The sequence below is a fragment of the Hyperoodon ampullatus genome, assembly GCF_949752795.1.
Source record: "Hyperoodon ampullatus genome assembly, chromosome: 19".
Lineage (NCBI taxonomy): Eukaryota > Metazoa > Chordata > Mammalia > Artiodactyla > Ziphiidae > Hyperoodon > Hyperoodon ampullatus.
In genome coordinates, this window is record NC_136932.1 from 5,112,337 (window position 1) to 5,139,479 (window position 27,143).

At 55.0% G+C, this 27,143-nt stretch overlaps 2 protein-coding genes across 2 annotated transcripts; one reads left to right on the forward strand and one right to left on the reverse strand.

The window, feature by feature from the left end:
• Positions 1–2,999: 2,999 nt before the first annotated feature.
• Positions 3,000–7,262, forward strand: RPL19 (ribosomal protein L19). The gene is made up of 6 exons (XM_079725815.1): positions 3,000–3,025; positions 3,985–4,091; positions 5,439–5,561; positions 6,196–6,316; positions 6,686–6,796; positions 7,056–7,262. The coding sequence occupies exons 1-6, from the start codon at positions 3,021–3,023 to the stop codon at positions 7,177–7,179; spliced, it is 591 nt and encodes a 196-aa protein (XP_079581941.1). The 5' UTR covers positions 3,000–3,020; the 3' UTR covers positions 7,180–7,262.
• Positions 7,263–13,494: 6,232 nt separating this feature from the next.
• Positions 13,495–25,633, reverse strand: STAC2 (SH3 and cysteine rich domain 2; the record flags this gene model as incomplete). Its single annotated transcript, XM_079724629.1, has 11 exons — positions 13,495–13,599; positions 14,303–14,440; positions 14,809–14,860; positions 15,247–15,344; positions 15,819–15,880; positions 15,973–16,045; positions 16,141–16,253; positions 17,658–17,748; positions 17,927–18,024; positions 18,363–18,669; positions 25,544–25,633. 11 exons carry the CDS (start codon positions 25,631–25,633, stop codon positions 13,495–13,497), a joined length of 1,227 nt encoding a protein of 408 aa, XP_079580755.1.
• Between the last annotated feature and the right edge of the window lie 1,510 nt (positions 25,634–27,143).

Below are 27,143 nucleotides of genomic sequence, written 5' to 3' on the forward strand. Positions count from 1 at the left end.
CTTCTCCGGCCCCGGCCCCGCCCCTCGCAGCCCCTCCGCTGGCTCTGCACAGACAATGGGAGGACGGCGGAAGGGACGCGGGCGCTAGCCTCCGACTGGCCTAGGGTGAGGGTGGCCCACTATGGGGGAGATTAGAAACCCGCCAAGGGGCTGAGAGCGGGCTGGGGTGCGGGGGGGTGCAGTATACCAGTGGATGCCAGGCGCGGATGGAGCTGAAGTGCGGATTAGCATGGCTGGCACCGCCCCCCTCTTCCGTCCCAAACCGCTCTTCCTAGCTGGTCTCCCTATTCCACTCCAGCTTGGGCCACCGGAACTTCACGGCCCTGGTGATCCTGGGACCCAGCTTTAACTCCTTTCTCCCCACTGTGGTCCCAGGCCGACTTGAACCAAACGGAAAGTCCCCTCCCTCGCCAGTATGGTGGTGCTGGCCGGCTGGAGGCTGAAGCTGCGGTGGGGAGGGTGTCCAAAAGGAGTCTCGGCAGAGACAGCAACAAGAAATCCTAGGCACTCAGGAGTCCTATTGTCCTAGTGCTAATATCCCCCAAGCCCTTCCAAAAGGCCAGGGGTGGGCCTGGGTGAGGTCTGTGTTCCTCGAAAGAAAGGAAAAAGGAAGAAATGTGGAGTTGAGACAGGAGAGACTGGCAAAAGTCAGATCTATGACCTTTTTTTTTTCTTTTCCCTGTGTTTTGGCCGCGCTGTTCGGCACGCAGGACGGTTCCCCGACCAGGGATCACACCCGGGCCGCCGCAGTGAAAGCTCTGAATCCTAACCACTAGGCCACCAGGAAACTCCCAGATCTAATGACTTTTGATCTAGAATTGCTCCCCCTTCATCCTTGAACTGGGGACAGATACCCAAGGCCTGAACCCCACCCACCATGATGTATGGAGAGAAAAAGAGTAGGGGATTCTGGCAAGAGACCTTAGTGTCCACTTGGTTCAGGCTCTTTGTGGTGGTGGCCCTGGACAGATCAGCACACCTCTCCTGTAAAATGGGTTTGCCGGTACTGTGGTGTCTTTGTCACCTGGGATTACTGGGAAGAAGAGGGAAATGAAATTAAAAGATGTATTGCTGGGGTGTTTGGAGATGCTGTAAGGTGCTGTGCAGGGGTCAGTCATGACAGGAGAAACTGTTACCTCCTTGTTTGACCCCTTCCAGGCCTCCACAAAGAGGAGAGCTGAGAAGTAGCATGAAGAAGATTTGTGCAGGTTCAAAGACCCTAAAGTAAGCCAACCTGGGAATTCCCTGTCAGTCCAGTGGTTAGGACTCTGCCCTTTCACTGCCTAGGGCCTGGGTTCAATCCGTGGTCTGGGGAACTAAAATCCCGTTAAGCCAGTGTGGTCAAAAGTAAAAAAAAAAAAAAAAAAGGGCTTCCCTGGTGGCTTGAGAGTGGTTGAGAGTCCGCCTGCCGATGCAGGGGACACGGGTTCGTGCCCCGGTCCGGGAAGATCCCACATGCCATGGAGCGGCTGGGCCCGTGAACCATGGCCGCTGGGCCTGCGCGTCCAGAGCCTGTGCTCTGCAACGGGAGAGGCCACAACAGTGAGAGGCCCACATACCACACAAAAAAAATAAAAAATAAAAAAATAAGGCAACCTGCTATGTTCTGCTGGAGGGGAGACTGTGGAACACACTGACTCATCTTTTTCACTCTGGGTTTTGCAACAAGTGATGGCCAGCCCCAAGAGCCAATACTGAGCAGGGCTCCCATCTTCCCCTTGGGCACAGGAGAGCCTGGCATGATAGAGAAGGCATGGGTTTTGTAGTCAGAAAGACCTAGATTTTCAATTTCTGCTACCTCAGCTGTAAAATGGCGATGACACTACTTGTGTTGTGACGAAGTGGCATAAATTTTGCATCCCTTCCTCTTTTTAGTTTTATTTTGGGGGGTGGGGGCGCGCCGCGTGACTTGTGGGATCTTAGTTACCCCGAGCAGAGATCGAACCCGGGCCCTTGGCAGTGAAAACACGGAGTCCTAATCATTGGACCGCCAGGGAATTCCCTTCCCTTCCTCTTTTTGACCTTCTCAGCTCTGTTTAGCAGCCAGGAAAAGTTCAGATGATAGATACAGGATTATCAGCTGGAGCGAAGCAAGGAGTTGGAGCCAGAACTCAGATCAATGTTTCTTGGACCCTGGAATGTACTCCTTGGTTTTTTGCCTTGGATGCTCCAGAGCAAGAGGAAATAACTATGAGAGGGCCTGTCATTCGATTTTTCTTTTTTGGACTTTCGCAACTATTCATTCACTCACTCGCTATTTCTCAAGTGCTTACTACATGCAAAGCTCCATGGCCGCTGGAATACAGTGTGAGCCAAACCAAAGACGTTCCCGCCATCAAGGAGCTTGTCTTAATGCCTTCTTTTGCAAGTTGCAAACGTTAACTCATGTGATTTTCACAACTAGACGACGGATATATTAGAACTAGGTACACTATACACAAGAGGAAACTGAGGCACTGAGAGATTTAGAGCCGCAGTGGCTCAAACACATACACTAATGTCTTTGGTGATTTATTCTGCGCTCCAGGGGCTGCCAATTACCGGGAGAGTGAATAAAAGGTTGCTTTTGTCTGATATCTGCCCTCATTACCTCTCTTGCTTCATTTTTTTCCCGCTGACAAATCATCCTTCCATAGAGTCCAGTATGCCTGGGAGGACTGGGCCGCTCTAGTAAAACTACTTTATCCCGCTTGCGCAATCCAGCTGACTTCCGGCTTCCACTGCCCACGTGATCAGGTACCCTTGCTGCGCATGCTTAATAGGAAGTCGGACTATACCACTTTGCCATACCGAAGGGAGATATTTTCTATGTTTTAAAGTTTAAAACCGATTCCCGATATTAGACTTCTATTATCCCGGGTATTAACAGAATATATAAGTAACTTTAGGGTAGCGGAAGATTAAAGGACCGGAGGGGAATACTGGCGAAAGCGGAGCGGGGGGTGGGCTCTCCCCTTCACAGATAATGGGAGGAGCCTAGGGAGAGCAAGTTCTTTCCTTTGGCCCCTGCGGTCGCAGCCATGAGGTAAGGGCTCTTGGGTCTCTGATATTGATTCTGGCTGCGGCCGCACAGCGGGGCTCGGTACCGCATCCCGTGCTGGAAGAGACGGGGTGGAGGCGGCCCTGAAGCGGCGCGTCCCGGAGCTTGGGATAGGCCGGAGCACACTAGCTCCCAGACTCGAGAGGAGGGGGTGGGGGAGCGTCCCCGGAACTCTAGGACGGGGGAAAGGCGGGCTTCGCGCCCCACACGTGTCTGAGGAGACCCACGCGGGCAGAGGAAAGGCGGCGGCGGGGACTGGGCTGTGGCCCCCTTACTCGCTGGGCCGATCTATGGCTCCCAGCCGATCTCTGCTTCCATGTGACGTAAGACAGGTCGCGAGTAGGCCCCAAGCCTCCGACTGCCGAGAGTGAAACGATCCCTAGGACCTTGATGCCTTCTACCCCGTAGACCCGTCATAAGAAAAATTTTAAGGCTAGTTTATTACTGGGACAAGAAAGGGAAAACGAGCCCAGGAAGCAAAAGACTAGATTAACTAGCAAATCAGGCCCAGTGGCCTCGGATTCTTCACGTTAAACACTTGTTTTTAGTGCTGGGTACCAGAAAGGGCATAAGCCCCATCTTCATTCCAATTGTATCCGTTAGTCTCATTTTCCAGAGGAGAAAACTGAGACACAGAGAGAATAAGACATAACCTAGAGGTTGTCGACATCCCAGGGTGGGCTGTTGCCCCCTACAGGAACGCACAGGCAAAGCTTTACAAAGGTCTTGGTTTAGGGAAGATTATTAACCTGGGGCTGCGTCGTGGGTGGCAAAAGTCTGGGGGGGACATGTTTGTCTTTAGTACTAAATGCATATACACATGCACCTCCCCCCCTCTATGTTTCACAACATTAGAAGACTTTGAAGGGCAGGTCTTGTTGGGGATGCTCATTCTTGCCCAGGAATGGTTTCCAGGACCTGATAGTGTTTTCTGTTTGTCACAGTATGCTCAGGCTTCAGAAGAGGCTTGCCTCCAGTGTCCTCCGCTGTGGCAAAAAGAAGGTCTGGTTGGACCCCAATGAGACTAATGAAATCGCCAATGCCAACTCCCGTGAGTTCTTGGGTCTAAGTTCCTTCTTCATCCTACGCCTTTCTCATTCTTTGTGCAATGAAAGGTGACACGATTGTGTTGACTGTTAACAAACCTAGGAGAGCTTATAGTTTTGGGGGGGGGGTTATAAAATGGAGGAGTCAGAGCAATATGGAATGCCAGATGTTCTCTACTTGCCAGAATGACAGGATGGAAGTTAATGGAACCACCCAATGTTATATTAATAAATATCGCTACAGTGGATGTTCTGTTTTATATCTGAGAAGGATTTGTGAAGAGACAGTACAAGGACTGGGGCGGGGTAGAGATGGCCGATGAAATGATGAATGGGAAAGACCTGGGGCCTCAGGCTTTATTAGAGGCCTGTTTGCATATAATTCAAAGTAGTAAGACAGTGTCAGTCCTGCAGACAACATCAACGTGCCCACATGACTTCAACATAATATTGTTACAGGGGAAAAGTATTCAGTGACATTGTTTAAAATTGTAAGGAAGACTTTATTCAGAATAATTGCAGTAGTTACAGGGACCAATGGGATTTTACTTTGGGGGAGAGAGATTGAGCTCAAGTCAGAATATAGCGTGGGCAAGTAGGAATTTATAGCCAAGGAGCATGGTGTAGGGGATCCGTGGATGGAAAATTACTAAGAGGGTGATAAACTATAATGGAAAAGAATATATATGTATATAAAGAATGTATATATGTGTATAACTGAATCACTGTGCTGTACAGCAGAAATTAACACAACATTGTCTTAAGTGTTTCTTTTTAAAAATAGAAAATTACTAAGGAAGCGGAGGTAAGGGGGATTCTGGCCCGGGTGGTCAGATATCAAGGGTAGGGGCTTCTGCTTAACTAACTTAAGCAGAGTTTTTACTAAAACTAGAATTTACAAGGAAGTGTACAGATGGGCCTAAGAGAAGCTTCAGGAACCTGATGAAAGTTGGTCAAGCAGGAATCTTTGTGAATATCAGGGAAATCCATTACCTGTTTGGGTTTGTGGTATTGTAATGTGTGCTCAAAAAATCCTTATTTTAGACTGGTAGCTAATAGGTGAAACAGGATCTGAAGGACTAGGCTGTATTTGTATGCTATTTTGATCACATATCCCCAAATATGTATATTTGGAGTGTGCAGTAAAACATCTAAAAGGGTAGAGGTTTTTTGTTGTTGCTGCTGTGTTTTGTTTTTTTAAGAAAGAAATAGAAGTTCCCCAATTTTCAGCATTTTTGAAAACCAGGGATGTGAGCAGCATCTCTGGCATGTCCTGTTTGGACTCTGTGTTGTGACTGGTGTACTTGGGGCTAGGCCCCACCTGACTGACCAGGTGCATTGTGGTTTCCCAGGTCAGCAGATCCGGAAACTGATCAAAGATGGGCTGATTATCCGGAAGCCTGTGACAGTCCATTCCCGGGCTCGATGCCGAAAAAACACTTTGGCTCGCCGGAAGGGCAGGCATATGGGCATAGGTAAGTACCTTCTTCCCGTTTCTCCAGGACTTAGGGATAAATGATTAAGTCTAGACTAGGACATACTCAGAAACCTTTCCCATTCTGACTCATTTTGAGCCCTTTTCCTACTCCATGATACTTGGTGTGTTTTTCTCCCTGCAAATCAGAAAGTTGGCACCGGTGTTGGAGTTGAAGGTATTGGTAGAAAGAGGTCACGTTTATTGAGCACCTATACGCCCGTACCCTCCCCATCCATTCTACTGGATGCTTGGGAAATGTCCAATAAATCCTAAAACCGCTTTCGAGGCTCAGGATGACCTAGAGAGATGAAGGTCACATCACCTTTTTAAAGCCCTTCCAGCTTACCATACTGCCTTGGTGCATGCCCTGTCATATCCACCTTCTGTGGAGTGAATGGGGAATAATTGCCTTGTTTGTGCTTCCTTGAAAATTGAGTAAATGAAAGAAATTAAATACTTGGGATCATCATCTGTAAAGTGGAGATAAAGCTACTTAACGTGAGGTACAACTCTTGGCACACGACCCAAAGAGTTACAAAGCGTTTCAGAAATGGGTAGCTATCGTTGTGACCAGTCAGCTGGCTCTAGTAACCCAGATGCACTACAGTGGGCCTGACTCATCTTCCTCGTAGGTAAGCGAAAGGGTACTGCCAATGCTCGAATGCCCGAGAAGGTAACCTGGATGAGGAGGATGAGAATTCTGCGCCGGCTGCTCAGAAGATACCGTGAATCTAAGAAGATTGACCGCCACATGTAAGTACCTTCTCTCGGGCCCACCAAGACCCATTGCTGTTTCGATGGCTTGTTCTTTGCGCAGATATAAGCTCTGTCTCATTGGCCTTGGGGAGAGCCATGTGTCTTGGTATTTTCTAAGAAAGTTCTTCCTTTCTGTCCTGTTCTTCTGCCCACATACACCATCAGGACAGCCCAAGAATTAAGTTTATCTGCCAGGTGAGCTCTTCTGTCTAGAAATTGCACAAAAAGTCCCGGGTTGGGGGAAAGAAGTGCCTGCAGCAAGAGGAACCCTACATGCTTAGGGGCCTTGTGTAGAGGAGCAGATCGCAGGCCAACCTCTGTGTTGATCCCATTGCTGACCAGAACCTCTGATCCTTGTACCTACAGGTATCACAGCCTGTACCTGAAAGTGAAGGGTAACGTGTTCAAAAACAAGCGGATTCTCATGGAACATATCCACAAGCTGAAGGCAGACAAGGCTCGCAAGAAGCTTCTGGCGTAAGTTTCTTTAGGAATTGGTGTCTGTCACAGGGGCAAGTCCTGAGACATTTAAAATGTGCTGATGTCTCATCTTGACTTACATGCAGTCTGTCCAGAATACAGTTGTTGTGTTAGAGGTATATGCTGCTCTGTCCTGTACATACCCACATACCACCTACCATCAATGTCAGGGTAGTGTGGGGACTTACTGGCTAGTTGAAGCAGGAGCTCTTGGTGTCCCCAGCAGCTCACCCGTCTTCTCTCTTCCATTACCCAGGGACCAGGCTGAGGCCCGCAGGTCTAAGACCAAGGAAGCCCGCAAGCGCCGTGAAGAGCGGCTCCAGGCCAAGAAGGAGGAAATCATCAAGACTCTGTCCAAGGAGGAAGAGACCAAGAAATAAAGTCCTCCTTTTCTTCTCTGTACATAGTGGCCTCAGCAATTACATAGATCACTCATTCAATAAAAAAACAAGGCTTTATCTGCCTACCTCTCTGCTTCCAGTTTCTGGCTGCTTGGTGGGTCTTCACTGTTTACAGGGCCAGAACTGAGGAATGAGATACGGGCCCTTCCCTGGGTTCCTGCTTCATTTCTTCCTTGGCTCCTGGCCTCTGGTCAGGCTCATGCCCCCTCCGTCCATGGGGTGTGGGGCCTACTTTGAAGGGAGGAGAGGAATGGCTTCTACCCAAGCCTCAAAGACTGTGCCTCAAAACTGCCCTTTTCAGCACAGCATGAGTGGCACCTCAGACATGGTCTCAAATGTTGGTTGGGAACCAGTATTCAGTTGTGGCATGAGTTGTCACATTATTTTAAAACAGAAAATAATATGCTTGCACTGCTCAACTGCACTGAGGTTGTGGTCTATTGCCTTGGAACTCCAGGACGGTGGGAATTTGAACCACCACCAGTCCAGAAGGTATGGTCTGGACTTGAACTGCTGACTACTGCCTAAGCTGTCTGTAGACAGCCTTATTGAGATAGAACTGAAACTGTCATCTTGAGCATCCCAATTTCTATTTCTAAACTTTTTCTCTTTCCTGTCCTTAAAAGGATTGTTTCCTGTTTTGTTTTTTGGTTTATAACCACCAAAAGTGGCCCAAAGAAAAAATGCTTTCTCAGCAGAAATTACAATAAAGGCACATAACATACACACTTGTCACAGCAATTTTGAGTTAATTCATATCCCTTTTTACAAATGAGAAGTAGGTTTTATTTTGCCTATTAACTGGTAGTAGTAACCACCAAGGAATTTTTCAGTAAAGTATCTGCTCTGTGAGCCAAGTACTGAGGCATTTTACACTGACTTGTATTGATTCTATAATTTTCACAACATTGTAAAGTAGGGTATTAGCGTCTCCATTTTGCAGATGAGAAAAGAAGTGAAGCCAGATGTTAGATTGACCTGTTAAGATGGCCTGAATGGGAAAAGTGGATTCAAGATGAAGTAAGATAGGACATTTGTAGACCTCAGGAAGAAGGCTAGCTTGGTCCCCAGGCCTCGAGCTTTGGAGGACTGGGCAGGAGATGCCTTTGGTGATCAGGAGAAGAAACTAGTTGTGGGGAGAATGCCTGGAAGAGCCGAGTTGCATACTTGGAGTGGGTGGCAGTTTGAGTGACAGGTGTCCAGGTGGAAGGGGTCAGTCAGCCAGTTAAATACAGGAGTGTCAGCTCAGAAGTCTGGGGAGGAAAGTTGGGCACAGCTAGGACTGGTGTGCCCGTCCTGGTTACCTCTCCGTGGTCTACCGGTCTCTGAGGAACTCTTGCTTGTGGGCAGTAATGCGAAGGCCAATGAGGGGTCTTCAGGTTGGGTACTGGGCACGTTTCCATCTGCACTTGGCGTGGGAAAGGCAGGGCTAAAGCGATCCTGGGGGCAGCAGACCTATCCCCAGCTCTGCCTGCAGTGTCCTCGTGCAGTCTGGACAGGTGGGGATGTGGGTAGCCCAAGGCAGGGAGGCCCGGACAGAATAGTCCACACCTCCCATCACCACCCATGTGCATCAGAGCCCCAGCTGGGAGGACACTGATTTTTGGTTTCCCTGTTGCCACCATAGCAGCCTGTGCGTAATGTATCCTTAGGCTTGCTCTAAGCCTGTCATTCCATGTGGGGAAGCTGTGGCCTGGAAGAAGGGCCTCGGCTAAGCTACTTGGAGCATGAGATGCCTTCTTCCCAGAGGAGGAAGGGCATTGAAGGCCGCCCACCTCCACTTCCTCCAGGCAGTAGAGGGATGACAGGAAGGAGATAAGGACCTTTACTGAGGCTCCTGAGCCTGCAGCACAGAAAAGGTTTCCACCATGGACCAGGAGATGGTGCTGTTCTCTCACAGGTCACTGAAGGTGTAGGAAACTGCCCCACTTTTGGCGCGGTGGTGGGGGAGGAAGAATCAGGTTGTAGGAGCCTCTCTCTTGGGAAGCCTTGCATGTAGAAGACACTTCTTTCTGAAGCTCACCCCAGGCTTAAGCTTACCTCTTTCCACCACAGGCCTCTAAGCCCTTCCCAGGGCAGTGCCTAGGAGGGCCCCCTTAGCAGGCAGACCCCTTAAAGTAACCGCTGGGTCACCCCTTAAAGTAACCGCTGGGTCTCTTCCAGGTCCTGGAGCCTTGGGAAATTCTGATGAAAAGACATGTCCATTCTCTCAAGGGTTTGCAACTGGTCCCATCATATCTTTATACCCTTTAAAGGGGCTCATGGCCCTGAGGTAAAGACTCCGTGAGCAAGTCCAACTCCATTTCTGGAGGAGGAAACTGAGGCCTGGAGGGGCCAATGACTCCCCAGAATACCAGTGTGGCTTGAACACTAGCACCCACCTTTGAGTCCTCCAGACATGGGAGGGGGTGACTCGGAGTGGGCTGCAGCCGAGAGGTACGGAGCACAGCTGCTGCGGCAGGGCCACAAGCTGGAGGAGGGGTACAGGGTACAGTGGGTGCTCTCTCTGAGGCTGAGACGGACCACCTAGGCTGGCTCCCCAAAGCACAGGGAGGGCCGAGGCCGGAGGTACACTGGCTGGTCGCACTCTCCAGCAGGTGCCTCTAATGTCCTAAGCATTGGGGAGGGGGTGTTAAGAATGGGGGGGTGTTGGGCTTCCCTGGTGGCGCAGTGGTTGAGAGTCCGCCTGCCGATGCAGGGGACACGGGTTCGTGCCCCGGTCCGGGAAGATCCCACATGCCGTGGAGCGGCTGGGTCCGTGAGCCATGGCCGCTGAGCCTGCGCGTCCGGAGCCTGTGCTCCGCAACGGGAGAGGCCACAACAGTGAGAGGCCCGCGTACCGCAAAAAAAAGAAAAAAAAAAAAAAAAGAATGGTGGGGGGGTAAAAAGAAGGCTGAAGGGGCCAAAGGGAGTGGTGCTAGCAAGATGGGTGGGGTTGCACAGAGGGAACCTGTCTGTCTCCCCACCCACTGCCTCGTATCCATCTCTCCGCCCTTTGAGGCCTCTTGTCTCTTGCCCCCAGACTCCCCCTCTTTTTGTGTCTCCCCTAGACCTCAATCCCCACAGGGTACATGTCAGCTTAAGCTCAGGCTGAGGTGGGGGGATGGAGGACACATGTGGGTCAGACAATAGAGCCAGATGGTAGGTTGGCACCACCAGCAGGTTGCTTGAAATCCTCTGCCCCGGGCCAATGGTGTTGCTGGTCCTGCTACCCCCAGAGTGGGCACGGAGGAGGGCAGAGGCTACAGTGGGGGCACCAGCTGTTCCCAGCCCCAGGCTGTGAGCATGCTGTTAGTGGTCCAGCCGCCACCGGAAGAAGGTGCTGTGCTCAGCAGTGCGTCAGATGAGCTGGGGAGGAGGCAGGGGTCCAGGCCAGCTGCTGGCTGGTGCAGACGCAAGTGGGTGTGCAGAAGGTTTGGCTGAAAGGCTCTGACCCTCTCCAGTAGAGTAGGGTTTTGATCCCTGGAGCCCCCGGCCCAGCATTTCAAGGCGTCTCTGTTTCCATCGTGCTGGTTTAAGCCACTGAGGGACCCAGGGTCAGGTGGGGGAAGAGCTGAACTGAGAGGCAAGAGAGAGAATTTCTGAGACCAGCTCGACCGTTAATTTGCTGGGTGACCTTGGACAAGTTTCTAGTGTGCTCTGGGCCTCAGCTGCTTCAAGTATAAAAGGGGAAAGGTTGGGCTGGTTAATCTGTATGACCATGGACAAGCCACCTAATATCTCTGGGTCTCAGTTTCATCATCTGTGAAAAGCGGACGCCACCACTTTCCTCACTGGGTCCTCAGAGGATAAAACAAAATTAAGTTCCCGGCACAGTAGGTGACTGTTTGTGTGAGTTCCCCTCTTTTTAAGACGCTGGACTGGGTTTGTGACCCTTTTATCCAGTCCCATCATCAGGGGTCCTAGGAAGGGGGTCACCCTCCTTCTCCTGCTCCCCCTACCAACCCCAAGCTCTAGAGTCATCCCTGAAGCAGCCCAAAAAAGCGGTTGGGGACCCAGGGTCTGGCCCCACGGGGCCTACCTTGATTTGGGGGAGCTGGAAGGCAGAGCCGGATGGGTGACTCTCCGGGAGAGCAGGGCACCCCCCCCCCCCCCGCCTCTCTCTCCCTCTCTCCCTCTCTCTCTCTCTCTCTCTCTCTCTCTCTCTCTCTCTCCCCTCTCTCTCGGCGCTCCCTTCTGCCTATAAATAGCACAGGACGTGCTCGCCTGGGCGATGACGCGGCCGAGCGTGCGGACGGGAAAGAGGCGGCTCAGCCGGAGCAGGTGGGCGGCGGGCACCGCTGGGGGCGGGGCGCCACCGCGGCCCCCTGGCGCCAGGCTCCCGATGAGTCACATCTCAGGGCCCCACGGCTGTCCTCGCCGCCAACGTATCCGCCTCGGGCTTAGGGGGCTGCGGGGGCGAGGCTGATCTCGGGTGGGTATTGAGCCCCCCCGCCCCCGCCCCTGGGTACAGCTGGTCTCCGAGGGCATCTCTGCCTGGGCAGGAACGGTCCAGATGCAGAGGTGTGTGCCCGCCCCCTGCGCGAGGCAGGAGCGCCTCGAACCCGAAAGTGGCCGCAGCCCCACCCTCTGTCTCTCCGGCGTCCCCCAAACCTCCTGCCCCACTTCCTCAGACCCCGCCTGGCTCAGGCTGCTTGGGTGGAAGGGAATGAGAAGGCTTGGGGACCCTCACTGTCAGGGCCAGCTGTCCCCACACCCCTCTTCTCGGAGATGAACGCATTCTCCGACCTTCAGGCTGTCCCCTTTCCGTACCTCCACCACCCACCCCACCCCCCCGACCCCTTCCCCCTTCCCTTCGTCTAGCCCAAGCGGATAGAGCAGACAGGTTGGGACAAGAAACATTTAATTAGGAGTCTGGAGGCTCAGCAATGCCCCAGCAGACGCCTCATGCAGCCTCATGTACAGTGGGCATTGGGCCCGCCCCTGGGACATTGCTGGAGGGGGGGGCCTCATGGCAGCAAACAGGGCAGTGTGGCTTGAGTACCCCCGCTCTGCGAGGGAGACGTGGGGCGGGGGCCAGTGGGTAGGAGGATGTGTCCCTCCCACTGCATGGGAGGGTGTGACTGTGCCTAGGATGGGGGGTGGCATTGGCTGGCATGATCAGGAGAACAAGAGGAGGCTCTGAGCTTGGGGGGAGAGGGAAGCTGGTACCAGAGGAAAGCAACCTGCAAGGGAGGGGTCCTCTTTGCGTGTCCCCACCCCACCCCCAGGATGCCTACCCCCTTCCCCTCCTGGTGCTCCAACGGAATTCTTTGTCTGTCTCCCAACTCCCTCTTCCTCCCAGGGCTCTGTGTCCTGGACAAGGGAGCAGATGCAACCAGAAACGGGACCCCTGCAAAGGCAGCCCTGTCCCCTGCAGAGCCTGGAGAGAGGGGGTGAGGGAGGGTCACTGCGGAGTCAGCCCTGAAGGTTGGGTTCCTGGGGTGGGCCTGGAGAGGACTGGGACAGGAACCGAGCTTTTAGAGTCCTGACAGTGAACTGGGGGTTATTTTGAGCAGGCGTGGGCCAGTCTTTTGTTCTTAATCAGGTTTCTGTGTTCAGGCCGCTCCTGGGTGTCCTTTCCCAGTGCACAAGGGTAGGATGAGGCTGCTCTGCGGTGACTGTGCTACTTGGGGGGACAGTCTCTGATTTACCACAGCTTCCCCAGACCTCAGCCCTCCCCTCCTCTGTCCACCCAGGTTTCAAGTAATGGGAGAGAGAACCGCAGAACTTTCCTGAGAATTGATGGAGTGACAGAGGTGGTGAGACCAGGATCCTCCTGCAGCCCTGAATTCCCTTCCTACCCAGAGCTGGGGCTAAGGGACCCTGGAAGGCACCTTCCCAAGGCCCCACTTCCAAAGGGGCAGCTGCAGGGTCACACACACAAAGACCCAAGCAGAGGCTCTGTGAGGAGAGGGGAGTTGTCAGGCAGGCAAAGATGCTGTGGGCAGGGGAAGGTCTCTGGAAGAGGCAGCAGGGAAGTTCCCCAGGAACTTCCGCTCAGGGCTGGACTCAGCATGGCAACGGGCTTTGGGAGTGCATGGGCACCAGGGGGACCCACCTGGAGCTTTCCCATCCCCTCCCACTTTCTCCTCCTCCCCACCTCCAAGTCTCAGAGCAGCGGCCTCCTCAGGGCACCCCAGGACCCATGAAATAAAACCCTCCTCAGTGCAGAAGCCTCCCAAGCCATGATGACTGGCCCCTAGGAGAAGGGCAGAGGGAGAGAGAGTGTGGGCAGATGCCTGCTCCCCTCCTGGGGCCAGAAGCAAGGGCCGGGCACAGGCAGGGGTGGCTTCTGGGTTCTCTTGGCTCTTCTCAGATCTCAGTCAGGACGTTGGCTGGCACCAGACCCCGCTTTTTGCCGCTGCTGACGCGGATGAAGCCATCAGCATCCTTGCTCCTGCCCACGCCCACACAGATCTGAGCGGAAGAGACATGAAGCTGAGGCTTGGCACTGCCTGCATCCCTGGCCCCAAGTCCTGCTGATGGCTCCCAGGCGGTCCATCCCAGGGGATGACGGGACCAGCATCAGATGTGGTTGGAGACCGGGTGATGGGAGCAGATCCCATGAGAGTACAGGGTGCAAGAGCAGGCAGTCAGCAGACACAGAGCATCCCTTCGGGTCTGACCTTTGAGATCAGCTGGTCTAATGCCCCTGACAAACTACCATTTCACAGAGGAGGTAACAGGGGGAAAAGGACTTGCCCATGTTTAACAAGAGCCCAAAGGCAGAGCCAGCATTCAAACCCAAGCCTCTAGACTCCTAATCCAGTGCTTCTCCCCCAACTGTCTCTAACATAACCCAGCCCTCTGCCTGTGTTAGCTGCCAGCCCCAATTCCCAGAGGGGAGGACAGAAAAGCCCTGCAGTCCCACTGCTGCTTTTTTTTTTTTTTTTTAAACGGGAATTTCAGTTCCCGGACTAGGGATTGAACCCGGCCACGGTAATGAAAGCCCAGAATCCTAATCACTAGGCCACCAGGGAACATCCCAGTCCCACTGCTTCTAGCCTGCCTTCCCTCCTGCTGCCAGGCTGCAAGCGTCCTCCTCCAGGGCCCCTGCCCACACCCCTGCCGCCTCTCTCCCACGCCCACCTCTCCAGCCATGCAGGGCCCAGGCCCTCACCTGGCTCTCCTTGAGGCTCATGTAGCCCTGTTCCTTGTTCCCGGAGAAGGGTTGACAGCAGCGCCAAACGTTCTCGCCTGGCCTCACCCGCTGCACAAAATTGGCTGGGAAGAAGCCAACCCGGTCGCCGACCTTGCCCTGGGGATGAGGCTGGCAATAGGCACTCGTGCCACCCCCTGACCCCCGCTGCTTTCTCTAGACCTAATGCCCACTCAGAGCCAATGCTGTCCTCCTCCAGATGTGGCTTCTCTGTATTTGAGCCCCTAGTCGGGTGGCTTCTGGGCTGGAAAGGGCACAAGGTGGGCGGAGGGACAAGACTGGGGCGGGGAGGGGCAAAGTGAGAGTAAGACCTGAGGGTGGGCCTAGGCCTGGCTAGGGCCGGTGGAGGAAGGAGAGGAGGTCTTTGGGGCAGTGTCCTCTGAGGGTGCGGGCTAGTGGGCTAGTGACGGGCCTACCGCTCCCCACCCTCCGCTCCCCACCCCCCGCTCCCCGCGCTGCCAAGTCACCTTCCACCAGTCCTCGTTAGAGTCATCCACCAGCATGATCCGGTCTCCAGGCCTGGGATGAGAGAGCGGAGGTAGCACATGGGGCAGGAGGGACCCTCCCCCTCTGAATCCCAACAGTCCTAGGCCCCCAGATGCCCTGCATGCCCCCCTCAGCTGGGGGAGAGTTCTCGATGCCCTTGGAGGACCCCGGATGACTACAGGTATGGCAGACACTCCAGGACAGAGGCCGGGCAGGGGGCAGGAAACGTGACATTAGCACCAATTCCTCTTGGACTCTGGCACCTCTGTCTCCTCTTTGGGCTCAGTAGCCTCAAGTGTGCCAGGAGGAGGTTCCCTCACACTCATGTTCCGAGGTCTGGGAGCACAGAGCCCTGAGGTTGGAGCCAGGCAGCTGCCCGGGGTGGGGCGGGGCGGGGACTGGGCCGCTGGAGGACTTACTGCAAAGCCAGGTCGTTGTTTTCCTGGGGCAGAAACTTGTAGAGCGCGACGTAGGAGTACATGGGCCCCACATCCTTCCGTAGAAGGGACCTGGGGGCCTGTGGAAAAGCTCTGGGTCATTGATGGGAGGGGGACACCTTTCTTTTTCCACCCACGCTCCCCTTGCCCTGACCTTGCCTACCCTGGGGGCTAGGAGATGGGGCACAGTGCTCCTGGGTCAATGACAGGGGAGGTGAAGACTATCCTGTCTGCTGTGCTTACACACCCCTGAAGGGACTGGGCCAGGGATGGAGAAGAGGGATCCTCCTCTGCCTGCTGCACCCTAGAACTGCCCACCCTTGGGGGAGCAGGAGTGGGCGCAGTAGGCATTGGGTCAGTGGTGGGAGTGGTAACACCCCTGCCTCCCGGGCCTAATCCCCCTGGCATTGCCCATCCCTGTAGACTGAGAATAAATGATGGAGCAGGGATACCCCCACTCAGCACGCTGTCACCCACCTAGGGATCAGTGACAAGGAGAAGAACATCCCCTTCCCACCTGGCCTGCCGGGGGCTCACTGCCAGCCCAGCCTCACCTGCTGTCCAGGGCTCTTCTCCTCTGGTCCTGACCCTTCACTCTCGGCCGGGGCTGTGAATACTGGAGATGCCGGGGTGGGGCAAGGGTGTGAGGCAGCAGGCAGCAGCCCGCACTGGGCTCCATTCCTGCCCCTGGTCCCCAGTCCCACTCACCGCTGTCGCCAGGGCCCTCCTCTGAGCTGCGGATGCTGCCTTCCCCGTCCTCAATCAGCTCATCCCGCTCGCTCTAGGGACACAGAGAGGGGAGGGCTCAACCCCTGGACCCCCCACCCTCTGAGACCTCTGCGCCCGAGGCTCCCCTTTGGTCCTCCCCATACCTACCAAGCTCTGTGTGGGGGACTCAGAGGTGCTGCTGAAGCTGGAGCGGTTCATCAGGGCCAAGGAGGTTCCATAGCGCAGGGTCTCATAGACGGGGTCCACCTTCCCGCTGGCCCCTACTGAGGAGTCACCATCAAGGCCGGGCGCCCTGCTGCCAGCCTCGCTCCGCCCTGAAGTCCTGCATCTCAGCCCCGGCTGCCCTGCTGGCTGTCCTGCTCAGCCAGCCCTAAACTGAAATCCGCACTCCCTCACCTGCCCCTCCCAGGTCTCCCTCGCGGCAGTGAACGCTCCGTGTCCTCCCACAGTGCCCAGGCACAAACCTGGAGCCTCCTGGACCCCTTGTCCACCTCACGGCCTGTGTTCACCCCATCACCTCGTCCTACCTCCCAAACGTTTCTAGAATCTGCTCACTTCTCTCCGTCCCCACTGCTACCAGCCTGGTCCAAGCTACCAAACCCTTTCCTGGCAACCATCGTGGCCTCCCAACTGGTCTCCCTGCTTCCAGTCCAGCCCCTCCAACCCACACAGTAGCCAGAATGCTCTTGTAAAAACACAAAAATTGACCTTATAAAAAAGTCCAAAGACTTGTGGTTACCAAGGGGGAGGCGGGGTGGGGGAGGGATGGATTGGGAGTCTGGGATTAGCAAATGCAAACTGTTTATACACAGAATGGTTAAACACCAAGGTCCTACTGTAGAGCACAGGGAACTATATTCAGTATCCTGTGATAAACCATAATGGAAAAGAATAGGAAAAATAATATATATATATGTATAACTGAATCACTTTGCTGTACAGCAGAAATTAACACAACATTGTAAATCAACTACAATTAAAATTAAAAAAAAGAATAAAGTCCAGAGAACACTCTTAAAATGGACTCAAAGGCCCTGCACCCAGGGTCCCATCTCACCCTTTTACTCTGACTCCCTCAGTCCCAGCCTCATTATCCTTTCTTTAACTCTCTGCCCCTCCCTATCTCTGGCCTGCCTTCTGTCCACAGTGGTCTTCCCCAGATCCTCAGACTAATTCCCTATCTTTCAAGTCTCCCGGATGCCTTCCTTGCCTCTGTGGACGAGGTCGGTGCCGACTTTATCCTCTCTTTATTCCCTATCCTTCTGTTTCAGGCATTCACCAAGTGATGGTTAATTGATGATTTATGTGATTTATTTCATGTCTAGCTCCCTTACTAGACCATGAGCTCCACCTTCTTCAGGGCTGTGTTCCCATGTCTGGCACAGTGCCTGGCACTTAGTAGGTGTTCAATAAAGTGTTTGTTGAAGGATGGATGAATGAATGAATGAACTCTACATTCAGGACGGGAGCATCCAAAGAAGGGAAGTGGGGAAAAAAACCAAAACAAACAAGCAAAAAGAAGAAGAAGAAGTCTAAAAAAAAAAGAAGGGAGTGGTAGTAGTGCCAAGAACGGGCAGTGCCAGTGTGACTCAGGTGCTCATCTGAGGAGGGCATGGGTCTCTCATCACACCACAGTGGGATCAGGGGCAACAGTGGACACTCACCAGTGGGTGGGGACTCCTTGCTCATGGCACAGGCTGGTGGCGGCTCATGCACCAGGAGGGGGGAGCTGAAGTTGCGGCGGAAGGAGGAGGACTGTGGCGGGGGGGTGGGGCAGAGAGAGGGCACAGGGAGGTCACAGCCCCTTGAGAGTTTGGCCTTCCCCAAGCCCAAGCACCACCCCACATGAGGAACCAGCCCTGCGGGGCACTCATTCCCCCACATGCCAGGCCTGGGAGCATCAGCCAGCCATCTCTGTGTGGTCTCCACTCACCGTCTTGCCTGGGCATTGCTGGTGGGAGATCTCCTCGGAGCACCAGAGGTGGACGCTGACTTTGCATGTCTTACAACGCAAACCCTGCTTGGAGTTTCCTGGGAAGAATGTGGGTTTGGCAAGAGGGGGTGGTCAAGAGAGGCTACATCCAAGGGCAAGGAGCACAGGAGGCAGGTTAGGGCATGAGGGAGCAAGGGACTGGGCATCCTCATGCCAGCCTGGGGCCTAGCTCCGACCTCCACACAGTCAGGGTGGAACCTGAGCTGTTAGTAAGCACAGCAACACTGGGTCCCCACGCACCCCCAAGGGTGCTTATGTGTCCTCCCAGAGGGAGGGGCACAGTTAGAATTAGCAGCAGCCCAACACCAGGCAGTCAGGTCCATGGGCCCACTCCCACCCCCGCCCCGACCCCTTCTGTTGCCACCCAGGCACCTACCCACAACGAACTGGTGGCACAGCTCACAGGGGCTGGCTCGCTTGAAGACGTGTTCCTGGAAGCTGTGCAGCCTCACTGGTTTGAGTGGTGCCAGGGGGCGTGAGATCGGGCAGGGGGACAGGGCTGGGGTGGGTAGGCCCCTGTCTGCAGACGCTGGTGGTGGGGAGGGAGGCGGCAGCGGGGTCGGGGGCGTCAGCAGCACCTCGGTGGGGCATTTGAGCTCAGACCCCGAGCGAAAGAAGAAGTTCTCCATGCTCTTACTTCGGAGGATGTTCTTGAGGGAAAGTGAGCGCTTGAACCTCTGGAGCTGAGAGAGGAAAAGGGGCTGTGAGCCTGGAGGGGACTGGCTCCCCGGGCTCTCTCCTCGGCCAGCGGCAGCCTGAAGGCTGAGAGCCAGAGGTGAGATGAAGTACTGAGAAAGAGGCTGCCAAGTTCCAGAAGGCAGGTCACCATTCCAGGTGCCCATAAGAGCCAGGCAGGGAACCTCCTCGAGCAAAGGAGTTCTGGCTGGACAGGCACCAAATTAGGAGTGGTGGGGACTGGACAGCCAGCGAGTAGCTGCTGGTCTCCTTTAGCCAGCTGAGCTAGTCTGTAGGGGCAGCCCAGCGTTGCCAGGTTTCTCAATTTTCAAAAAGAAATCTCGACTTTGTTTTTTAAAAATATTTATTTATTTATTTGGTTGCATCGGGTCTTAGTTGTGGCAGGTGGTTTCCTTAGTTGCAGCTCGCCAGCTCCTTAGTTGTGGTGCATGGGCTCCTTAGTTGCGGCATGTGAACTCTTAGTTGCGGCATGCACGTGGGATCTAGTTCCCTGACAAGGGATCGAACCCGGGTCCCCTGCTTTGAGAGTGCGGAATCTCAACCACTGAGCCACGTGGGAAGTCCCTAGACTTTTTTTTTTTTTTTAACATCTTTATTGGAGTATAATTGCTTTACAACGGTGTGTTAGTTTCTGCTGTATAACAAAGTGAATCAGCTATACATATACATATATCCCCATATCTCCTCCCTCTTGCATCTCCCTCCCACCCTCCCTACCCCACCCCTAGACTTTTTGTTTATAAAAGTAATTTTTTAATAAAAAATATTAATCCATTTCATGAACTTATGAAATTTAAAGTCAGTTAAGAGGGACTTCTTGGTGGTTCAGTGGTTAAGACTCTGTGCTTCCATTGCAGGGGGCACAGGAAAATCCGCATGCTGCGTGCAACCAAAAAAAAAAAAGTCAGTTAAGAAATCTAGAACTTTATGTGAAATTGGATAGAAACAAATTCAAGAGGTTTTATTTCCTTTTTTATTTGCAGAAATGGTAGTATACTATTTCTCCCGCGCCTTGCTTTTTTTCTTGGAAATCATTCCATACAAATACACAAAGAGTTTCACCATTCTTTTTGTATGGCTGCACAGGAATTTCACTGAATGGATGTACCATTTACTCGACTTAACAAAATAGTACTTTGGGGGCCAAAACACACCAGGTCCTCGGTCCTTGAACAGGGAGTGGGGGAGTGGTCACCCTGGACCCTCATCCTCAGGGCTGATTCTCCCTCCAAAACACCTCTCCAGTTCATCCCCTGCAACACCTCAGCACCCCAGAGCCCTGCCCCGGTTCAGGTTCCAGCACCCTGTCGGGTGTTCAGGGCCATAGCTCTTTGCCTCCACCTTGCCCATCCCCACTTGTTCTCCATTCAGCTGCCAGGGAGGTGATCCCTGACCCCACAAAAAAACTTTCACGGCTCCTCAGGACCCAGCCAAGGCCCCTGTCCCAGCCATGAAACTACAGCTTGGCCAAACCTTCCCTTCCACCCCAGGCCTTCCACCTGAGCCCAAATGTGAGGACTTGAACTCATCCGTGTTTCATGCCTCTGAGCTTTTTGTTTTGTTTTTTTTTTGCGGTACGCGGGCCTCTCACCGTTGTGGCCTCTCCCGTTGCGGAGCACAGGCTCCGGACGCGCAGGCTCAGCGGCCATGGCTCACGGGCCCAGCCGCTCCGCGGCATGTGCGATCTTCCAGGACCGGGGCACGAACCCGTGTCCCCTGCATCAGCAGGCGGACTCTCAACCACGGCGCCACCAGGGAAGCCCCGTCTGAGCTTTTTATATGTGTGTCCTCTTCTTTGCCTTATCCAGTTATTTCCCGCTTTCTTCTTCAGGGTCTCCTGTGATTCTTCCTTCTCTGGGAAGCTGTTTCTTTTTCTGCAGGAATTCCTTTCAGTGGGACCACTCCCTCCTCTGGTTGGCTGCATCTGGATGGGCTTCCATGATAGCTCCGATCAGGTTTATGTTGTCATTTACTTCTCACTCCTCCGGGAGGCTGTGAGCCCCTGGAGGGTGGGGAAAGTTGCTTCAAATCTCCATAATGGGCCTCAGCACATAGTGGGTGCTCAGTCAATGTTTGTGGAATAAATGATGAGCAAGTGGCTGGAATCCTAAACGGAGCACGTGGTCTGGAGTGCAGGGTGGATTCTGCGGTGAGGCCAGAGTTATTTCCATTGCTCACCCAAACACACCCTTATTCTACCCGGTGTGAGATCTGGACCTCTCTACCCAGGCCCCTGTCCTACGCCCCTCCTGTTGAAAGCCCTTACCCCTCCCATTCCTTTCTACCAGTTAAAAAAAGAAACGGGTGGAGGTGGGGGGCAGAGGCCTGGCTCTAGGCAGGGAGACTTGGCCAGGGTTCCCAGCTGGGACACCAGGCAGCCTGTGTGCCAGGGATGCCAGCTTGGCAACCGTGTCAAGGGAATGGAAGTGGTGGCCCCTCTAGCCCTAGGGAGGCCAGCAGGCCACATGACAGAGAGGGAAGCAGAGGAGGAAATGTTTGGGCAAAAGGCGGGCCCCGGTGTGCCAGCTGAAAGGCCAGAGCCCTAGGGGGACCGGCATGCTGAGTTGCTCAGCTCCTTCCAAATCCAGCTTCCTGGCCAGCACTGTGGGCTTCTTTGTGCGTCTCTGAGAAGCAGGGCCCCAGGCCCCAGCTGCCTGGGCATTGGGGCAGAGGTCGAGGCCCAGAGGGACAATTAATTAGAACACGAATATGTTCTATGTGGCTCTGGGGGCTCTGACAGGCCCAGAGGGGCGGGTGAACCACCCACTGCTCTGCGCAGGGGCCGTGGGCACAGAGCACAGGAGGTCTCTGGGAGGATGTGCTGGGGGTTGGGGGCAGAACGCAATCTGCTGCCTGAAGGCAAGTTACTTCACTTCCTCTCTCTCTAAGCTTCAGTTTCCCCACCTCCAAGTCAGGGTTAGATGCTCTCTAAGCAATACAGGCTCAAGTCCCCAAAGCAAAACCTAAACTTATGAACATAATGAGGGGCTGTGGTTGTCAGAGTCCTGGAATTGATATGCAGAAGCTCATTAACCCTGGCACTACCCACTGAGGTGGTGACAATTATTGGCCCACTTTTCAGATGAGGAACGGAGGGGGTTAAATCACTCACTCATCATGAGTCCGCAGCTGCTAAGAAGCAGAGCCGGGACTTGAACCAGTGGCTTTGACTATTGAGCCCAAGTGACCAGGAGCGCCCTGCCTTGGCCCTCACCTCTGGCCCTCAGTTGTGCCATGGGCTTGTCATGACATGTAGGGTTAGAAGGGACTTGAAAGACTGGGCACATAGAGCAGTCCCCACCCCGCCCTGCTCTGGTCACGTCCCCTCTGAATTGTCTGACTCTGTTGGTCACCTCTTGTGACGGCAAGCACATCCTCTCTTGGGACAGTCATTCCATCTTTGGGCAGCTGCAACCGCTGGAAAGTGCTTCCCTATTTAGAGCTGAAACCTGCCTCCCTGCCTATCGGCCCTCGTCCCTCCCTTGGCTCCAGGAAGGGCTACTCCCACTTACACACATCAGTTCTTCAAATATTTGAAGACATCAATCATGTTCCCCCCTCCTGAGGCCATTATTTCCAGAGTAATCCTCACAGGATGAGACTTCAAGCCTCCCTACTCTCCAGCCTGTGCCCTTTCCTGGTCCCCGCCTGGACTCAGTGCCAAGAGCCACCTCTGCCGGGTACCAAAAGCCTCTGGAACAGAATGTTCCCCACCACCAGGGCAGCCCCGGCTCTGCCCCAGATCCCAGTAGGGTGGAGAAGTGGGAAGGAATGCCACCTGGGGTGGCTGGCAGATGTCAAGGGCTGTGGCTGGAGGGCAGAGGATGGCATCTCTGCCAAATGGCTTAATGCCTGCCCACACCAGAGACATCTGGCTTGGCCACCCAAACCTCATTTGGGCTCAGCCTGGCCAGGTATTTCCACTCCTGGGACTCCTAGTTCCCAGAGAAGACCTTTCTCTACCTCCCCACCCTCTATCTTTTTGGTGCCCCCACTGTCCCAGGACCCATTCCCTGGCATGAGAAGAAGTCGTCATATACCCTGGCAAGCTGGCCCACCTGGACCCCATTCCCTCCCAAAGCACCAGGAACTTGTCTGGCTTGGAGCTTGGACCATCAGAGCTGTTATTCTGAATCCCCTCCTGGAGGCAGGACATGGCCTGCCTGCCTCCTCCCCACCTCCCCACACCCTGGACAGTCCCTTCCTTCCTCAGTTCCTGCCAGCTCCTGAAATGGCACGAGGCAGCTGGCAGAGGGTGGTGGCAGATGTGACACAAGCTGACTCAGATGGCAGAGCTGGCATGGCAGGGTCTTTCCAAAGATGGCACCAAAGGGGGTGATGGCAGGCCCTATGTCGTAGGATGGGATGGGGACCCAGAGAGGGCGATGCTGACACTAGGAGGGTGGCTGAGTAGCCTGGGTGCCGGAGTGATACCTGACTTTAGGGTGAGCAGGAGGCTGGACTTGGGCTGGCAAGAAATCCCCAGGGGGCCCCAAACACTGATGAATAGGTCTGAAATGTTGACTTCACTGCCTAATGAAGACAAGTACACCAGCCACCTCTGTTGTACCTGCCTCAGACTGAGCTGGGTGGGCAGCACTGACCCTCTCCCTTCCTCTCCTCCACTTCTACAGTCTGAAGACGGAAGCTACTTTGGGACAAGTTGAGGTGGGGGAATGGAAGGAGGCTGGCAAGTGTTCTGAATTCTCTCTCTGCCCACCTCTGCCCTCCTGAGTACCTTCTCCCAGACCTGCAATCCAGCCTGTGTTGTTATTACTGAGTCCTTCATAAATGAGGTACAGGGGAGGACGGCAAAGGGGCAGGGCTCCAACTGGCCTGGCACAGAGGGACCAGGTCAGGTGTACACTTCCCTTCCTTCCCTGCTCCGCAGATCTCCGTGGCTCAGACCCAGAGGTGATGGCATGGGACAGTCCTTGGGCTGGGAGGAAAGAGGTACAGACCTGCCAGGCCCTGACCACCCCTCCCCACACAGCTGAGCCTGCAGCCTGCTGACTGCTGAGGCAGCACTGCCCAGCCCTCCTGCCTGCTCTGGGAGCACTCTTAAGGAGGGGGCTGAGTGGCCAGGCCGCGGTGTGGGAATCAGGGCAGGACCTGGGAGGCCCTCAAACCCCTGGGAAGCAAGCAAGGGGTTTGTATGTGTCTGCCCAGGGTGACTAGAAGGCAGCTGTGAAGCTCAGGAGCGCTGGAACTCAGGATGGGGCTCAGTTCCCTCAGGATGAGGATCTTCTGCTTGAAAGAAGTTGTCACAAATATTCCAAGCAATATTCTGCCCCCCAACACCTCATTCCTTTCCCAGTAGACTTGGCTCTCTGAGGGGGAGGTAACTCTGTGGTCTGAGAGCCCAAGGTCTAGTTCTCAGATGGGAGCAGGAGAAGGTCAAGTGTGAATCTGAAGACTTGGCTGTGGAGACCCACTGGTTCGCTTTGGTTTAGGGATGGGGAGCCTACCTGGGGTGCCTCAGCCAGACACCAGCCACTCTGGTCCTACTCATCTTCCCTTGGTCACTCCCTTGATGACCTTGACCTTGAATTAACCTCATATCCTGGGGGGCGGTCAAGACAGAATTAGGAGGAAGATGGGCATTGGAAAGAGCTATAGATGAGCCAGTGATACCAGGGGGAGCCAAAGACCCCACCCATTTCTGGTCCTGGCTGCCCCCCTCCTCATCTGGGTAACAGAAGCCGGGTGGGAACAATTTACCAGGGTGGAAAGGGAGCGAGAAGTCTTGGCCTGAAATCTGGTCGGTGGGGGCGGGGGGCAGAGAGAGCACTGCCCCTTCTTCTCTCCCCATCCCCAGGTCCCCCGCTCAGGTCGCTTCCCGCAGAACTTCTTGCGGGTCAGCACCTAGAACTCGGGAGGGAGCAGGCAGCATAGAGGCGTGTGTGTGTGTGTGTGTGTGTGTGTGTGTGTGTGGTTGAATGTGAGCAGTGTTCTCCCCCACCCCACCGCCTTCAGCGCCAGGAGTCTGGGCTCCGCCTGACTTCATTGGGGAATAATTTATTCATTGTGACTCCCGCGGGAGTAGCAATCATACATAATTAGGATTAATTATGACATTCATTAATTATGATGACTTCCCTTTTTGCTTCTACCAGCTCCCCGCCCCCCTCCCCGGCCCACGGCCCGCTGGCGTGGGCTGCCTGTCTTTCTCATCCGGAGCCGCAACAACGGTCCCCGGGTCCCCGCCAGTGATGGCCCGCGCCGCAGCAGCCCCCAGCGCGAACCCCGGGCCGCGGCCTCACGTCCCCAAGCCTAAGCCGGTTGGGAGGGAGGGAATGCGGGACTGCGGCGGGTCAGAGAGAGACATCTAGAGAGACTCAGAAATAAACACACAGAGACGCCGAGAGGACCCGAGAGAGGCGCACACAGAGAGATACCAAGACAGAGACAAACAGGTTGTAGAGACATTTTCAGAGAGACACAGGCAAAGAGAGAGGGACAGAGACCTGGCGGACACGGGAGGGGTGCGCCTCGCACGCACACGCGGGCGCGTATACCAGCCCACACCCGCTACACACCGCTACACACTGCCTCCGCCTTCGCTGCGCCGACTCCCTCCAACAAACCCGAGTTACATACAACCTCCCTGGAGGGTCGCGGTGGAGCGTCCGCTCATCACGCGCGCAAGGGCGTGTCGTGCTTGTGTGATGGGGGCTCCTTGTGGCCCCTCGTCACGAACCCACTGCCCCCGGGTCGCCGCGCGGAGCGTTAGGGACCACACGGGCCCCGCTACTGTGACCCCAGGGCACCCGAGGCCACAGTGGCAACCGCATCGGGAGGAGGGCGCCCGGGCTGGGGGCGCACTGGGCAGGGGTCCAGGCCTCGCGCCTCCCGAGTTACCTTGGTTTCCTGGAGGGCGGAGACGGTCCCCGGGGGGGTGCGGGCGGCCGCGTCGTCCGGTTCGTTCTCCATCTCGCTCATTTCGGTCATGGTTAGGCGAGAGGGGAAGAGAGGGTGCCGAGACCCGACGGCAGCCCGGCTGGAGGCAGGCTGAGGGTGGCAGGCGTCTCCCTGGGACCCTGAAGCCCTTCTCTAGAGACTGCCCCCCAACGAACCCCAGGAGAAACCCGCCCAGGCAAAGCACCCCCCCCCCTCCCGGGTGCGGGCGGAGAAAGTTCCCGGGTTGGTGGGTGGGAGGAGGTAATTACACGGAGCCGCGGGAGCAGGACGACCCCAGGAGTGAGGACCAAGGATGCTGCTCCGAGCGAGGGGAGGAGGGAAGTGGGGACTCGGGGTTGAGCCGAGGGAGGGAGCGATGGAGCTGTCAGTGTCCGGCAGGCTTCGCCGTCCTCTGCGCCCCCACCCCTTCCCCTCCCCCTCCCCCGCCGGCCCCAGCCGGGCACCCCCTCCGCCCAGTCCTCGCCTCCCAACTTTGATTTAGGAGGTCGCCTGGTCCCTCCCCTTTCCCTCCGCGGCTCCCCAGCGCCGCTATGCAAATAAGGTTCTCAGCTATTGGCTGCCGCGGTGGCCAGGAGGGCAGCTGGGCGGAGCCTGGGGGGGCTTGACAAGATGGGGAGGGGCTTGGAGGGTAAAGAAGTAGAGGGAGCAGTTTTACCTGAAAAACCCGGAATTGGGGGCGTGACAAGGTTGAAGGAAGCCTCAGGAGATCATATTGGAGTCTGGAAGGGTTGCGGGGGGGTGGTGGTGGGGAATAGAAATAGGTTGGATCTGCAGAAGGATAGCTGAAAATGAGATAAAGGTAGGACTTCCTGATAGCGACGTGAAGAATGGGGACACTTCCGCCCAGTTAACTGGATGTCTCTCTGCCCTGGAGACATTCTCCCCAAATGTGTCTCTCCTCGGACTATGCAGGGGTTTCCTCAGCAGAGAATGGACAAATGAACATCATGTGTCAAAGGCCAGCCCTGTCCTGGAAAGCAGGACAACTATATTGCTTTCCAGTCTTGTTGCCTGGACTTCAGCAGAGCAGAGGCCTCAGTCCCCACACTTGAGGTCCCCAAACCTCTCCAAGACATGCCCCCTCCTAAAGATCCTACCACAAATGGAGTTAGTTGGGGGTAGGGAGAGGTGAGGGGGAGGAGGTTTCTTACCCTCCAAGGTGTCCTCTGTCCACTTGGCCTGACGCTAATACATGTCACCTACCTGCTATGTCCCGAACTTCCCCTACCTCTCCTCCTGCCTCTGCTGGCCCTGATCAAAAGGTCTAGCTTCATCTCTGGGCCTATCCAAGAAAATGGAGGTAGGTTGGAGGTTGAGAGAATCCTTCCCTGGGTGTGGGTGGAGAGACTTCTGGGTCTAAGTCTCCTTCCTCCTCATCTTCTGTGGGTGATGAGATGAGGGGAAGGTGGCACTCAAGAGGGTCCTGCCTTTATGCCAGCCCTGGAGGAGGGGCTGAACCTAGAGTTCCCTCCTCCGCCCCCCCCGCCCCCCCCATGCACATAGCCATTCATGCCATCCATCTCCTCCTGAGGACGAGCTC